The 17,560-nt window shown below is 37.8% G+C and overlaps 1 protein-coding gene across 30 annotated transcripts in view; it reads left to right on the top strand.

The window, feature by feature from the left end:
- Nucleotides 1–17,560, top strand: part of S100PBP (S100P binding protein) — a 32,587-nt gene that overhangs the window by 10,684 nt on the left and 4,343 nt on the right. For 29 of the 30 annotated variants that reach the window (XM_081057196.1, XM_081057197.1, XM_081057195.1 and 26 more), the window contains one exon: nucleotides 17,403–17,490. In XM_081057196.1, coding sequence (XP_080913322.1) covers nucleotides 17,403–17,490 — 88 coding nt within the window. Of the gene's footprint in view, nucleotides 1–2,987; nucleotides 3,015–17,402; nucleotides 17,491–17,560 lie in introns of those variants that run through there. The other variant, XM_081057194.1, reaches the window with a different exon arrangement.

The following is a 17,560-nucleotide window of genomic DNA, read 5'->3' as shown; positions in this document are numbered from 1 at the left end:
GATTCATACCAGGGCATAAAGAGTACCTTCCCCATGGCTGAGGCTTGTAACCAGACCTGTACTTTTTTGCTAGGAATTTTTCTTTTGTTTGAAAAATAGTAAAAGTGGACGACCAGACACTGCTTAGTAATCATTGATTTTTATTTGGAATTACTTATTTTCCTTATTGCCTTTAGCATTTAAATGTAAAAAAGCAGGCATTTCAAATTCCATCCTGCATCTTGGCATCTGAATAAAAGCTCTTGAAAGGCTTTGACTGCCTTCCAGATACTTCAAGCTGCGTTATCCCTAGTTCATTGAAACCTATTGCAAGCCAAAATGGCTAGATTCTTTCTTCAGCCCTCAAGAAAATGTTATCATTCATCCTGAACTATTGGCTGATGGGAAAACTCCCAAAGGTATACTTGTGGGCTGCACTGAAGGTGCAGAGGTTAGATACTGATAAAAGAATTTCTTCTGATAAAGATCACTCCATATTGTCATCTTTAGCTTCTTTATTCATTCAGCAAACCTTTCTTGAATACTTTCAGTGGTGCTAGGTTTGAAGATTAGGAATTAGAAATGTAAAAAGAAGTAAGGTAGAGTCTTGGCCCTCTGGAAATTAATAGTCTGGAGAAAGAAAAGATAATTACACTGCAATATTGATTAGTGCTCTAATCAATAGAATTATGTATAAAGTACAGTAGGAGCAGGGAAAGAGCCCTTCTGTTTGTGTTTGAGCAGAGTGGAAGATGGGGAAAGAGGATGGATGCCTTCGGTAGGCTCCACAGAGAAGAAAATTAGTTCAATTACTCTTAAGATCACTAGGGAGGGTTTCAGAAGAATTTTTGGCCAGAGATCAGAGGAATCTCCCCTTTCTTTGACAAATCTTGGAATTATTTAGTTTTTTTTTTCTTTTTTGTTTTATAAAACTATGAGTGAAAGGTTTAGAACTCTTGAGACATCAGTCAGAAGAATTTTATTCCAGGACCTTTATTTTTTTTCTCAAATATTTCTGTAAGCAGTCAAATACTACTCATACTGATTGCTCAACCCTCTGGTTGTGAGATCCCTTTGCTTGAACTATTTTAGAGGTCTGGTGGAACTAGAGACACCCCCACCCTCACCAAGTCATTGGAGGGGCGGACTAAAAGAAGTTTGTCTATACTCAGCCTTGGGAGAAGAGGCTTGATCATTACTTTTCCTTCCATGAGTTGACTTTCTTTTATACCCTAGGCATTTGACATAGATATATCCAGTTACATTTTCTTTTCTCATTTGGGACATTTAGAAAAGAAAATTTCACAAGAAAAGCAGTGAGCAGCTGCTCATTTTATAACATCTTTTCCAGTCTCATCCCCCATTCAGCAGTCCTTGTCCCATTTTATCACAACAATCTATATCCCATAATAAACAGTGTAGAAGAAAGGCAGTATATTTTAGTGTCTGGGAGAGTAAAATCTAGTCTAGAGTTAGCTTCTGGGTTCATATCCTATTACCATTGCTTACTGACTATGTGAATTTGAGCCAATAAAAACTTTTTTCTCATTTGCAAAATGAGGATAATAATGAGGCTTATCTATGTGAAAATTATACATGTAAATATAAGTATAATGCATAGAACAGTACCTACCCCTAGCAACTAACAATATGTATTGAATTGAATACTTAGCATTATTATCAAGAAAGCGTATTTTTCATACTGAAGTTCTTATAGGTAAAATATTAATAGTATGCTGTCAGATGTTTGTTGTTAAATCTCAGAAGAAGAAAAAAAGAACTAACCTGGAAAATTAGAGAAAACAGCTTTAACAAAATGTTGACAAATGGTGCTAAGCGATGAGTATGTGGGGTTTCATTATACTGTTACATACTTTTTTATATTTATGTATTTCAAAATTTCTATACTTCTATGTTGTTTTTAAAAAAGTGCATCTTTTAGGATATTCCTTTTTGACATCTAAGAATATCAACATTACCAGTTATTCTAAAATTTTCATGGGCCTCCAGCACTTGCTTCTGCCTTCTAGGAACCCAGTGTGATTTCTAAATTCTTGTGTCATTTTCCACTACCTGGTGTTCATGTATCCAAAATTTAAAGATTTATATACCATATTGTAGGGGAGAACGGGGACATAGTCTTCATCTCTTCTCTGTTTATATATGAATTACAGAGCAGCCAGAAGCAAAAAGGGAGCATGATGCCTCCTGTCTTTCTTTTTGAGATGTTTAGTGCTATTTCATCTTGGAAAAGTATAACTCTTCCGATTCTTTATTAACACAGAGAAATTAGTAGAGGACAGATTCCATTGTAGTTCCTGCCAATTCGGTTTGAATCCTCTTCATTGGGTTAATCATCTTTTTTCACTTTATCAATAATGTATATATTATTGATACAGTATAATATAAAATTATATAATAAAATATAATAATATAAATCGTCCTTCAACTCCATTATTCCAATATAGGTATAATCTCTTTTGAGTTTAGTGCCACATGGTTCTTTACAAAGAAATACCAAGCACTTCCTTCCTGACATCCCAGCTAATGGAGATTTTAAGTTCTTAGAGTAGAAAAGGACCATTCCAATCTTCTCTTTAATCTCCTAACACATAAATCTGTTCTAGGTATCTTTGCCAAGTGACCATTCAGCCTTTGCTTAGAGTTCTAATAATGTAAAACTCATTATCCCATGAAGGAGGCCATTCATTGCTTAGAAAATTCTAATTGTTAGAAAGTTATTCCTTACATTGAGCCTAACTCCCCTGTAATTTCCAGTGATAGTTACTAGTTCTGCCCTCTTGGATCACAAACAATAACTACTCTCTTCCGTTTACTTAATGTATTTTAAGGACCTTTCCTTGTTAAATATCTCAAATTAAGACTTTTAATGATTACAAAGAGTTAATTTATTATTCTATCTTGGATAATTAGTTTTTGTCCATTTTCATAGTAATGCTGCAGTGAACATTCTAGTCAATGTTTATGTGCAATTCTTATTTCTATAGGATGAATGCTAGAAGTGGAATTGCTAGGTAAAGTATACAAACATTTAAAAATTTTGTTACATGTTACCAGATTGTCCTGTCCCCCAAAATTGCATTTTTACTGTCACCAATTTAATAGGTAAATTTTAACATATTTTGTTCTAATAATTAGTGAGGTTAATCATTTTTTCATGTTTATTGGCAATTTATATTTAGTCTTAACTTCTTAAACTCATCTAATATCCATAGCATATTCCAATATCCTTTGTTGTCCTAAAAATGTCTCTTGTAAATTATTAAAACAGGATCTAATCAAGGTTCACGTGTTTAGTTATTGTCTCCGTAGTCTGCTAATCTAGATCACTTGTTTTGTAGATTGTCCCACATTTTGAATTGTTTGCTTGTGGTGTCGTTTAACTTGTTCCTCCATCCCCTGTATTTCCTGTAAACTAGAAGTTGGTTCTAGAGGTGGGATTATAATGGCTTCTTGGCCTTTTGGCTAAAATAAGTGTAGAGGTGGGATTAGATTCAGATTAAGCATTTTGGGCTGGAATAATTCATGGGTACTGTTGTGCATTCATCCTGTATCAAATTAGGAGGTACCACCTAGTGACAGGTTGTTCCACTGATTGTGATGCTGTTTGATCACTTTGCTGAAGTGTTAACTGTCACGTTTCTCCAATGTAAGATACATTTTCTCCTTTGTAATTAGTAAGTCTTCTATGGGTTGATGCTTTGGCACCATTAGAATATCCTGTTCCACAACTAATGGTTTGAGCATTTATTGATGATCCTTACCTGAATCAGCTACTACACAGAGAATTGGATAGAAAACGTTCATTTTCTTTGTTTTTTTGAAAGATGTTTGTCTTCTAAATATATCATTTCTTCTACAATTATTTGCTAGCATTCTTCTATAAAGGGTGTTTTTTTGTTGTTGTTTTTTAAGTATCACTGCTACCTCATGGATGTTTTTTAAATTAATGTGTTATAATCAATTACAGTCATCATTCTTTTTGACTTGTCCTAAATTTGACCAATGGGAATTCCTTCAAGTGAGTTCCTGTGTCTTCTGCCATAACCCCATTAATCTTTTTTTTAAACTGTGTTAAAAAACATAATATTTACCTTTCTTAACCATTTTTAATCATACAGTTAAGTAGTATTGTTTATTCACATTGTTGTGGAACAGATCTCTAGAACTTTTTTATCTTGCAAATCTCAAACTCTCTACCCGTTAACAAACAATTAGTCTTCCCCCTCCCCTTACACCTCTGTTTACCACCATTCTACTTGGTTTCTATGAATTTGACTACTATAGATACTTCGTATAAGTGGAATTATATAGTACTTGTCTTTTTTGTGACTTGCTTATTTCATTAAGCATAATGTCCTCAAGTTTCATCCATGATGTAGCATGTGCCAGAATTGTCTTCCATTTTATGGCTGAATAATATTCCATTGTGTGGATATATACTACATTTTATTTATCCGTTCATCCTTCATTGGACATTTGGGTTGCTTTAACCCAGGGGTGTCCAAACTGCAGCCCGCGGGCCAACTGCGGCCCATGATCCATCATTATTAATTGGCCCACAGCAAATTCCAAAAATATATTTAGCTTACTTAAATAAACCAGGTGAGGCAATACATACTTCACCTCGAGTGAGTGGCTCTGCTGTTTGTGTATTTTACCGCATATGGCCCTTGGTAAATAACGTTAAAAAACGTTTGGACACTCCTGCTTTAACCTCTTGGCAATTGTGAATAGTGCTGCTGTGAACATGGGTGTGCAGGCATCTCTTGAAGATCCTGCTTTCAATTCTTTTGGACACATACCCAGAAGTGGGATTGCTGTATCATATGGTAGTTCTACTTTTAATTTTTTGAGGAAACTTTATACTGTTTAACACAGTGGTTGGGCTGATTTTACAATCCCACCAACCGTGCACAAGGAAGAATTCCTGTTTCTCTACATCCCCGCCAGCACTTATTTTATGTTTTCTGGTAGTAACTATCCTAATGGTTGTTAAATCAATATTAATTGTATAACAACTAAGTAAATATTGTTCACTGCAAAACCAGTAGTATACTGTGGTTTTGTTTTCTTTCTTGAATTGCTTTTTTTTCCTGGAATTTTTAATTTCCTCACTTTTTCTTTTTTTTTTTTTTTTTTTTTTAAGATTTTATTGGGGAAGGGGAACAACAGGACTTTATTGGGGAACAGTGTGTACTTCCAGGCCTTTTTTTTTTTTCCCAAGTCAAGTTGTTGTCCTTTCAATCTTAGTTGTGGAGGGCGCAGCTCAGCTCCAGGTCCAGTTGCTGTTTTCTAGTTGCAGGGGGCACAGCCCACCATCCCTTGCCAGGGTCGAACCAGCAACCTTGTGGTTGAGAGGACACACTCCAACCAACTGAGCCATCTGGGAGGCAGCTCAGCTCAAGGTGCGGTGTTCAATCTTAGTTGCAGGGGGCGGAGCCCACCATCCCTTGCAGGGACTCGAGGAGTTGAACTGGCAACCTTGTGGTTGAGAGCCCACTGGCCCATGTGGGAATTGAACCGGCAGCCTTCGGAGTTAGGAGCATGAGGCTCTAACCGCCTGAGCCACCGGGCCGGCCCAATTTCCTCACTTTTTAAAAACTGCAAATGAATTTATCCTTAATTTTTTACAAATGCAATGTAAATCCTTTTCAGTGTTTCCCCTTCCCCTCCTGCAAATGCTCAAACATACACCATAATCTATAAATTCCTTTTTAATTTTTTTCTGGAGACTTTTGTAGAGCCTTCTGTTTATTGCTTCAAGCTTCACTGCTTGTTTTCTGGGCCTGCTACAGAGTTACCATCCTAGTATTTACCTTTGCTACCTTCCTGGATTGAATATTGTTTCCTGGATCCCATTTCTTCTTGATCTTTTGTTTTAGTGGCTCACATCCTCTGAGAATTTCTGAAAAAGGGGACATAGGAGATAAATTCTGGGACCCCTCAATATCTGAAATGTCTTTGTTCTCATACTTGATTGATAGTTTGGTAGAAAATTCTAAATTGAAAATCATTTTTCCTCAGAATTTTAAAGACATACATCCAGTGTTGCTGTTAAGAAGTCTGTTATCAATTTCAGTTTTATTTCTTTATATGTGACCTTTTTCTCACTGGAAGTTCATAGAGTCTTTTCTTTCTTTTTTTTTTTTTTTTAAAGATTTTATTGGGGAAGGGGAACAAGACTGTATTGGGGAACAGTGTGTACTTCGAGGACTTTTTTCCAAGTCAAGTTGTTGTCCTTTCAATCTTAGTTGTGGGGGGCGCAGCTCAGCTCCAGGTCCAGTTGCCGTTGCTAGTTGCAGGGGGCGCAGCCCACCATCCCTTGCGGGACCCAAGGAGTTGAACCGGCAACCTTGTGGTTGAGAGCCCACTGGCCCATGTGGGAATCGAACCGGCAGCCTTCAGAGTTAGGAACACGGAGCTCCAACCGCCTGAGCCACCGGGCTGGCCCCATAGAGTCTTATTTTTATCCACTGTATTCTGAAAATTGGTCCTAATTATTGAGATTTCTTGGTACAGGTCTTCTGTTTTCTTTTCTTTTCCATTCTTTATGCTAGGTACTCTGTCCTTTTAATCTAGGCATGTTTCTCTCAGTTCTGATCATTGTTTCCCCTCTGTACAATCTATTCTCTATTTAGGGAACTCCTAGTAGTTACTAAATTTCCAAGGATTGATCTTCTAAGTCTTATCTTTTCTCTCCATGTTCTGCCTCTGTCTTTTTATCTACTTTCTGGGATATTTTCTATACTTTTATTGACTGCTTTATTTTTACATTCACATTTGTGATTTCCAAGAGTCCTTTCCTGTTTTGTTCCCTTTCATATCATGTTGTTCTTTCTTATTTGATGAACTGATTTCTTATCGGTCTCAAGATTTTTTTTTAGTTATAATTAAAATACAATAAAATGCATAAATTTAAAGTATACAGTTGGGTTTTGATCTATGTATACACCCATAAAACTATCACTGCAATTAAGATAAATATACCACATTCACCCATTTTAAGTGTATATTTTGGTGAGTTTTAACAAATTTATACACCTATGAAATCACAACAATCAAATTCATAGAACATTCCCTTCACCACCCTAGAAATTTCCCTTATGTTCCATCCTAGTCAATCTGTCCCTGTCCCCACTCCAGCCTGGCAACTAACAGAGTTTATTAAGGGAAACTTAACATAGACGCTGCATCTTAGGCAGCTGCAAGATGAAGTGGATCTTCTTCTAGCTGCTTGGTAGGTGCCAAAGAATTATATAGGGTTAAAAGTGGGGCAGGGAATATTCATGGGGACTAGTATGTGAATACTACCAGGTATAGGAAACTATATGCTTGACCAGTTCAGGATAATAGCGTGTTCCCAGAAGCAGCACGTAGCAGGAGTCAAGGCGGGGGTGCTGATTCAAGTCAGAGTGAGCGTCAGTTATGGTCATACAGCCTCTAAGGGAGTTTTGCGGTAAGCAGTCTCCATTATAGGCTGAGTCCAGCTCGCAGGCCAGACAGCCGTTACATCATGGAACAATCTCTCCTCTACATAAATATGTTTAAAGGTTTTGGTGTCTTGTTCATGAGGAACATTGGTCTTTAGTTTTTTTTGTATCATCCTCCTCTGGTTTAAGTAATCATGGTAATAGTGGCTTCATAAAATGAGTTGAGTGGTGTTTTTTATGATTGTGTATAATTGGTATCTCTTCCTTTAAATATTTGATAGAATTTTCCAATGAAGCCATTTGAGCCTGGAGTTTTATTTTTGGCGGAGTTTCTAACTAGATATAATAGATATAGGGATTTTTAGAATTTCTTTGTCTTGAGTTCGTTTTGGTAATTTGTTTCTTAAAAGGAATTTGTCCAATTTAAGTCGATGAATTTGTTGGCATAAAATTATTCATAATATGCCCTTATTTTACCTTTAACTACTGTAAGGTCTGGAGTGATGTTCGCTGTTTTGTCTTTTTCTCTTGGAACAATCTAGTTAAAGGTTTATCAGTTTTACTGATGTTTTGCCCCCTGAAGTAAGTTTTTTAGTTTCATGTTTCTATATTGTTTGAGGTTTTTTTTCCCCACTTACCTTTATTATTTCTTTTCTTCCACTTACTTTGAGTTTAATCTGCTCTTGTTCTCTAGCTTTTTAAATGTGGAAGCTTAGATCACTGATTTGAGATCTTTCTATTTTCTGTAAGCATTTAAAGCCTCAAGTTTCCCTTTAAGTACTGCTTAGGTGCATCCCACACATTTTTCCCCCTAGGGGGTGATATAAATATATTTTGAAAGCAGCCTGTGCACTCTCTTGTGAAGAACCAGCACTGAAGGCCCCCCATGCCCACCTAGTCATCCCACAAATTTTGATGTGTTTTCATTTTCACTTGATTCAAAGCAATTTCTAATTTCCCTCCTGATTTCTTCTGTGACCTATGGGTTATTCGGGAGTGTGTTGCTTACTTTCCAAATATTTGGGAGTTTTCAGCTATCTTCCTGTTCTTTATTTCTAGTTTAATTCTTTTGTGGTCAGAGAATATACTTTGTATGATTTCAGTCCTTTTAAATATACTGAGACTTACTTTATTGCCTAGCATGTGGTCTATCTTGGTGAATATTCCATGTGTACTTGAAAATGTTTATGAGTATTCTGATGTTGGAGTGTTCTGTAAATTTCAGTGAGGTTTTGTTGGTTGATGATGCGTTCAATTCTATAGCCTTACAGATTTTCTTACTAAAAGGAGTGTTCATATCTCCAACTATGATTATGGATTTTTCTGTTTCTCCTTAGTTCTGTCAGTTTTTGCCTCGTGTATTTTGAAACTCTGCTATTGGATGCAGACACATTTAAGGATATTGTATCCTCTTGATAAATTGACCCCTTTATCATTATGAGCTCTTTTTTCTCTTAATAGTCCTTGTTTTGGAATCTACTTTGTGTGATATTTATATAGCTATTTTAGCTTTCTTTCTTCTTTTTTTTAAATTGGGCAACAGTTGTTTTTCCAGGACCCATCAGCTCCGTGTCAAGTCATTTTCAGTCTAGTTGTGGAGGGCACAGCTCACTGGCCCATGTGGGAACTGAGCCAGTGACCTTGATGTCATAAGCACTGCGTTCTAACCACTGGGCAGTCTACTGAGCCAACTGGCTGCCCCTATTTCAGCTTTCTTTGACTAGTGTTTGCATATTACTTGTTCCATCCTTTTACTTTTAACCTATCCATATCTTTATGTTTAAAGTAGATGTCTTATAAACAGCATATATGCAGACCTAGGGTCTTGCTTTTATTTTTTTTCCCAGTCTCACAATCTCAGTCTTTTAATTTGAGTATTAGTTCAGTCACATTTAATGTAATTATAAGTACAGTTGAATTTAAATCTACCATCTTGCTACTTGTTTTTGTTTGTTTGTTTTTAATAGCTACATGTGGATGCCATGGAAATACTCTTTCAACCTTTTTTAAATGTATTTTTATTTTAACCCAATGACATCACAGCCAACAAAGTTAACTGCAGTTTCTTTTTTTAATTGGGGAATATTGGGGAACTGCGTTTTTCCAGGACCCATCAGTCGTTGTCCTTCAATCTAGTTGTGGAGGGCGCAGCTCAGCTCCAAGTCCAGTTGCCATTTTCAATCTTTCGTTACACGGGGCGCAGCCCACCATCCCATGCGGGAATCGAACCGGCAACCCTGTTGTTCAGAGCCCATGCTCTAACCAACTGAGCCATCCGGGAGCTCAGCGGCAGCTCAGCTCAAGGTGCCGTGTTCAGTCTTAGTTGCAGGGGGCGCTGCCCACCATCCCTTGCAGGAGGGAGTTGAACTGGCAACCTTGTGGTTGAGAGGATGGCTCCAACCAACTGAGCCATTCAGGAGGCAGCTCAGCTCAAGGTGCCTTGTTCAATCTTAGTTGCAGGGGGCAGAGCCCACCATCCCTTGCAGGACTTGAGGAATTGAACTGGAAACCTTCAATTCCTTTGTGGTTGAGAGCCCGCTGGCCCATGTGTGAATCGAACCGGCAGCCTTTGGAGTTAGGAGCATGGAGCTCTAACCGCCTGAGCCACCTGGCCCTACTTGTTTTTTATTTGTCTATCTTTTCCTTGTTTCTTTCATCTTTTCCTTCCTTGTTTTGAAGCGTTTTTTAGTAGTCTGTTTTATTAGCTTATTATCTATATGTTTTATTTTTTAATTTTTTTTAAAGATTTTATTGGGGAGGGGGAACAGGACTTTTATTGGGGAACAGTGTGTACTTCCAGGCCTTTTTTTCCAAGTCAAGTTGTTGTCCTTTCAGTCTTAGTTGTGGAGGGTGCAGCTCGGCTCCAGGTCCAGTTGCCGTTTCTAGTTGCAGGGGGCGCAGCCCACCATCCCTTGTGGGAGTCGAGGAATCAAACTAGCAACCTTGTGGTTGAGAGGATGCGCTCCAACCAACTGAGCCATCTGGGAGCTCAGTGGCAGCTCAGCTCAAGGTGCCGTGTTTAATCTTAGTTGCAGGGAGCAGAGCCCACCATCCCTTGTAGGACTTGAGGAGTTGAACCGGCAACTTTGTGGTTGAGAGCCCACTGACCCATGTGGGAATTGAACCGGCAGCCTTCGGAGTTAGGAGCATGGAGCTCTAACCACCTGAACCACCGGCCGCCTTTCTCTGTTTTATTTTCAGTGGTTGTTCTAGGATCATACTTCTCAAAAGTTTTTGGTTACAGAATCCATCTGTTTTCGTACACATTAAAAATTGAGGACCCCAAAATGTTTTTGTGGTTTATATTTATCTGTACTCAACCATATATAAAGTTAGAACTGATAAGTTGTTAAAATACAGAGGGTGCCAAAATAATGTGTACCCATTTTAAGAAAGGAAAAAACTATTAAAGTTACACTGATGGTAACCACTTTGAGCACCTCTTGTAATTGCAGAAGTCAAATGTGACTTGTATTCATTTCTGTTATCGATATATGTTGAGTATTACAATTTTAATAGTTTTTTTTCCTTTCTGAAATTGTGTATACATTTTTGGCACCCTCTGTATTTATTAATATATTTTAAAGTAACTCATTGCAAGTTAACATAAATAATACATTTTTATTAAAATAACTATAGTTGCCAAAACAAAACCAACAATTTTGGGAGAAGAATGGCATTGGTTTACATTTTTGCAAATCTCTTTTAATGTCTGGTTTAACAGAAGACTGCTAGATACTCATAGGTGGTTCTGCATTCCGAATGCAAGAGGAAAAGACAAATACCATTTCTGTTTCTATGACAATAATTTTGACTTTGTGAAACCTCAGCAGGGTGTTGAATATTCCCAGGGATCGTTGGACACACTTTAACTGTTTCTCTATCGGTTTTCGAACATAATCCATTCCGGAAGACCATTTGAGTTCTGAAACATTTGAAAACCGAGGCACGGTTTTCCCATAGAAAGTAATGCAAAATGGATTAATCCGTTCCAGACCTTTAAAATTAACCCCTAAAACTGCAAATTTAGCATGAATTTTACTATCTAATGATACCATAGATCCATAAAGTTTACAGTGTTAATAAACCGAAATGTTCGTCAACGGAGACATTCGAAAACCGAGGTACTACGGTATTTTACAATGTCTGTTTAACTTACCAGTCTACCTTTAAATAATATACTACTTAACATATAATGTCAGGCCCTAATAACAATATACTTCAAAACACTATTCTGGTTTTTTTTGTGCTATTTGTTTGTTTGTTTAAGGAAGGCGCAGCTCACCGTGGCCGTGGGTGGATGGAACCGGAAAGCTTGGTGTTGTCAGCACCGCGCTCTAACCAACTGAGCTAACCGGCCACCCCCGGTGCTATTGTTTTTGTACATTATACATATGCGTGTATTTTCAGTACATTATTATTCTTTAAATGGTTATCTTTTAAAGACATTTTTTAAATGAGAAAAATAGTCTTACATTTACTCACATATTTATATTTCTAGTGCTCTCGATTCTGTTCTATCTGGTGTTTTCTGTTTTCCTGATGAACTCCATTTAGTTTCTTGTAGTACAGATCTGCTGCTGAAGTCTCTCTGCTTTTGTTTATTTACTAAGTGTTATGTTTTAGGGGGGTTTTTTTTGGTTTGTTTTTGTTTGTTTTGGGTTTGGGTTGTTTTTTTTTTTGCCATCATTTAAAAAGAACTTTTTATTTTGAAAAATTATAGACTCATAAGAAGACTTAAGGCTCACCTCAACTGTTCCTTCCCTCAGGGATCACACAATTCTGAGCAGTTTGAAAACACTTGTTTCATATATTTTGGCCAGTTTCTAGTTGCTTACAATGGGAGGTTAACCCATTCATCATGACTAGAAGTGGAAGTCTCTGCTTTGACTTTTACTGAAGGTCATAAGCAGCAATGATTATGTAAATTTTTATTCTGCATTTGCTGTTACTGTTGAGGATATTCATTTATCACTCAATATCCCTTATGTAGTTACCACTTCAGAAATGAGTTATATAATAATTCATGTATCTTTCTTTTGCTTTTTGCCTTGTCTTCAAGGAAAATCAGTCAAGATTTATAATAGATCATTGTGGTTTTATTGACCTAGAGGTGACACATTTGCATTCTTGCATTCTACTTAATCTTTTTTTCCTTTTTATTCCTGTTTTATTAACCCATTTATAAAAGCAGTAGCCTACACTCCTATAGCACATTTTCTTCTTTCTTTCCCTCTTTATTTCCTCCCCTGTATTCAGGCTTTTTTTTCTTTTTTCTTTTTTTTTTGATGGCATGGCATAGAGAGCAATTGTGATTGCCTTTAAGTTTAAGCATCTACAGGAAAAAAATGAAGATTAGATGTTCAGCAACATAGCCAGACCTCAAGAAACAAGAGCCAAGCCTCAGAAACAAGTGCTTTTGTTCCCTACTCAGGTTTTCCCTGCTGATTTAGCACTTCTGCTGCTTTCTGTTAGCTCTCTCAAGTGTCTGTTCTCCTAGGTATCTTCCTGTGTGCTCTTTTCTCTTGTGTTCTCATTATTAAACCTCACATTCACATTTCAAAGGAGAGTTATCTGATTGATTCATTTAATGACCCGTTGGTGCCAGGCCAGCTCTTAGGTCTTAGTCAGCTGAGAGATTCCCTGTTCTTGGATCATGTGCCACACTTGATTGAATAGGGTCATGTGTACAAAGTATGGTGCCATATAAAACCTGTCAGAAGGGCCATTGGCATAGCAAGCACTCAGCATTGTCATTCTTCCTTTATAACAGTTGATTCACTTTTAACTTATTAAGGACAGTTATTAGACTGGATTTTCCCCCAAACCAGTCGGCTACATATTTATAGATTAAGGTTTAGATGAATTGCCGATCTCAGTCCGGAAATATGGGGAGTTTTTTTTTTCTTCTAATTTCATTCTTAGCCACAAAAACAAAGGATAGTCTTCACCACCTTTTAACCACAACTTAAAATAAACCCATGGTGCTGATTGTTGGTCCAAGAAAGCCCATCTGTTAGAGACTGTGAAAGGAAGAGAAACTTCAAAATAAAATGTTTCCATTCTTGTTAGCATCCCTAAATTTAGAGGAAGAAAAGAATGAAGCTATGAGCTGAAATAAGGTTTTTGGATTATTAGCCCCACATGGGTTTGAATCCTGGCTTTCCATATACTAGATGATAGACGAGTATCTTTTCTAAGCTTCCCTTTACTCATGAATAAAATGGAGATTATGGTGTTTGCCTCATGTGGCTGTTAGGATCCAATGACAGGATACATGCAAAGCAGTTAGCAAAGTGCCTGACACATACCGTGTCCCCCGAAAATAAGACCAGGTCTTATATTAAGTTTTGCTCCAAAATACGCATTAGGGCTCATGTTCAGGGGATGTCATCTTGAAAAATGCTAGGGCTTATTTTCTGATTAGGTCTTATTTTTGGGAAAACATTGTAATAAATGCTTGATAAATGTTAGCTCCATCATCTCTAGATTATTAAGTCTTAGTAATAATAAGAGTTACCATAGTCCATCAGTAAATTCTTAGTGCTAATAAAAACGTTTTTTGATGTATGAGCTGAGACCTAATTATTGAGCCTTGTTTACTCAGCTCTCAGGTACCAACTGGGTATACAAGAGATACACTGTGTTATATTTCTTGTTTTTAGTCCCAGAAAAATTTTTAAGGAAACTCAATCCAAGGTATTGTTGGAACTTGAGCTCTGTCATTAGCTGTGTGAACCTGAACATTTACTTCTCTGTGCTTCAGTTTCTTCGTCTGTAAAATGGGGAAACTACCACTTAGGATTGTTATAAGTAATAAATAAGTGAGTTAATATGTGTGACGCATGAAGGACGGTGCCTGATACATGGTGTGTGCTCTGTGTAAGTTGCTGCTGCTGGATTATGATTCCTAGCAGTTGAATACTTGAAGCCTCCGTGGGCCTCATTGACCAGTCTTCTTTTAGTTTAAAGTGAGTAAGTTTCTTTGTAGGAGGTTTCTGATATACCTTTAGTTTCTATCTTCAGGACAAATTTTTTTTTATTACTTTCAGGTGTACAAAACAATGTAATAGTTAAACATTTATCATTTATGTGCCTCACACAGTGATAAACCCCCCCCCCCCCCCATCTACCATCTACTACCCCTTTGACACTGCATACAGCCATTACATTTCCACCTCAGGGCAATTTTTTCCAAGTCAAGTTGTTATCCCTTCAGTCTTAGTTGTGGAGGGCGCAGCTCAGCTCCAGGTCCAGTTGCTGTTGCTAGTTGCAGGGGGCACAGCCCACCATCCCTTGTGGGAGTCGAACTGGCAACTTTGTGGTTGAGAGGACGCGCTCCAACCAACTGAGCCAGCGGGGAGCTCAGCGGTAGCTCAGCTCAAGGTGCCAGTGTTCAATCTTAGTTGCAGGGGACGGAACCCACCATCCCTTGCGGGACTCGAGGAGTTGAACTGACAACCTTGTGGTTGAGAGCCCACTGGCCCATGTGGGAATCGAACCAGCAGCCTTCGGAGTTAGGAACACTGAGCTCCAACTGCCTGAGTCACCGGGCCGGCCCGCAGGACAATTTTTTAATAGAATCTAGGTGGTAAGAGATGAATGAGCTGAAGGACATGGTCTACAGATAATCTTGTTTCATTTTGAGACTGGACACCAGAATTTTCATATCTTGCCAGCCCTCCTTTGGTGATGCTTCAACAGAAAAACTATCTTGAAATTCTTACAAAGCTGTTTTTTTTTTTCCCCACTGCAATGACCTTTGTGGGGGCTAAAGGGAATGGGGTTTTAGTGATGTGAAAGTAGGGTATAGGAAAGGCAATTTGAATCAAGAACTTTGATTTTAGCCAAACAAATCTAGCAGGCAAGGGATTTTCTAATCAGAAGCTGCTTCCCTTCTTAAAGAAAATTCATTTCTGATTTATATTTCTTTATCAAGAAGTGAGATTATTATGTTTTCTTTCCATATTAGTGAGAGTGAACATCTTTCCATTATGTTTATTGATCACTTGTATTGCTTTTGTGAATTGTCTATTCATGTCCTTGACCTATTTTGTTTTATGAGGAGACTTATCTTTGTAGAATAAGGACATTAAACCTTTGCTAATTATCTTTCAGATGTATTTTTCATTTTGTTAGTTGTCTTATTTTATCCTTAGTTGTGCTTTTTTTTATTTTAACTGCACAGAAATTTTTAATGTAACGAATCTATAAATTTTTCCTGAAAAGTATCATCTCATTATGCTTAGAGAGAGAATTTCTGCTGAGTGTCATAGTTTATATTTAGACTGATCCATTTAATAAGCATTTTTCCTTACAAATAGGTGATTGATTGTCATAAAATTTGAATATTCATTGCAAACTAACATAGGCCTGAGGCTGTAACCCCATAGTAACAGCTACCACTAACTACACACCAGCTGTGTGCCAGGCAATATGCTATGTCTTTTATGTACTATATTCCTAATATTCAACTTCAAGCTAACTGTGATTGTTGTCTATATTTCCTAGATGAGTAAAGTGGGACTAAAAGAAGTAAAATGATTTGCCCAGGGTCAAAGAGCTAGTTAGTGGCTGGGTTGGAATTTTAACTCAGGTCTGCCTAACTCCAAAGTATATACTTTTTCTACACAGCTTGGCTCCCTGAGACTTCAAATGAATTAAATTCGTCCTAAAAGAAATATTTTTTATCAGAGCTGGAAAAGATGGTCAGTAGCCTAGTTAGAGTGCTCTTGGTTCCTAAGAGCATAGCAGAAAAGGTAATGAGAAATATAATATGTAAACTGGCTGGAAGAAAGATCGCCACTGTCTAGGGCAGGGGTTTTCTAACGATGGTTGGTTCCCAGGCCAGCAGCATCAGCATCATTGGGGCATTTGTTAGAAATGCAAAATCTCAGGTCCCACTAGCACCTGCAGAATCAGAAATTCTGGGGCTGGGGTCCAGCCATCTGTTTTGTAATACCTTCAGCTGATTAGGATGCATGTTAAAATTTGAGACCCACTGGTCTGGGGAAATTATTTTTATTCTCTCTAACAATAATTTCTGCTTTTGTGAGCTTCAACCTAGGTCTCAACCCTTAAGTGCAAAATTAGCATCATCAAATAGTGGCAAAAGCTGGAGACAAACAGGAGCTAGTTTTGAGTTCAGTTTAATAAGCGTTCAAGGCAAGTTCACCTCCCTGAGCTATAGTTTTCCATCTCTAAAATGATGTTAATAACATCTATCTCCATGTAAGATAATATTTTTAGAATTAAGTAAGATAATATGTTAAGTGCTTAATAGTGCCTTGCCAGATTCCCAGGTGTTTGAGAAATTGCCTCCAGCAATTTTTCTTGTTTAGCAACAAGCCTCCACCCTCCCCGCCCCCATTCACGACTTCTCTTGTTTCCTGATTGTATTTTGCTGTCTCGTGTCTCTAGGCCTTTGTATTAGCTACTTCTCTTAGACACCCCCACCTCCCTCCACTCTTTGCCTCATTAACTTCTGTACATCCTTTAGATCCCCGCTTATAATTTACTTCCCCTGGAAGGGGCTTTCTCTAATCCCCATTCCCTAGTTTCTGTGCTCACATAGCAGCCTAGATTTTTCCTGTCACTGCATATATCACAAGTTTCGGTATTGCCTGTCTCCTATAGTAACTTTATTGAGGGCAGATACAGTGTCTTGTGTATCACTATATTCTAGGGACCAGTTAAGTTCCTCACACATTGTAGGAACTAATAAATGATGAATAAATGAATGGTGGCTGTCATTATTGCTTCATCATCATCATCATCATCATCCAAGAGCAGACTCCCCTCTCTATTAATTTTTCAGTCTCTGGCTTATAGTCCTTGTGCTGCTTGTGATAATCATAAGTAGATAATATTAGGACCAGTGCCTATTTTCTCTTTCTCTGAAAGCACATGCTAAGCTGACATGGTAGTTCACTGAGCTGCTTCCTAACCATGGATCCCTCTGTGTCGCAGGTACCTTGAAGGAGCTGTGTGCCTTGGTAGATCACGTTCATCATATGCATAACCCCAAATGGCCGCATCCTTCGGACCTCACCACGCGGTGAGTGGGTAATTAGGAGGAGGATGAAGAGGGTAGGATGGTACAGAAGGCATGTGAAGGGGAGTTAGGG

The sequence above is a fragment of the Rhinolophus hipposideros genome, assembly GCF_964194185.1.
Source record: "Rhinolophus hipposideros genome assembly, chromosome: 8".
NCBI classification, from domain to species: Eukaryota; Metazoa; Chordata; class Mammalia; order Chiroptera; family Rhinolophidae; genus Rhinolophus; species Rhinolophus hipposideros.
The sequence above is the reverse complement of the archived record's forward strand: the minus strand, read 5'-3'. Positions and strand labels throughout refer to the sequence as shown.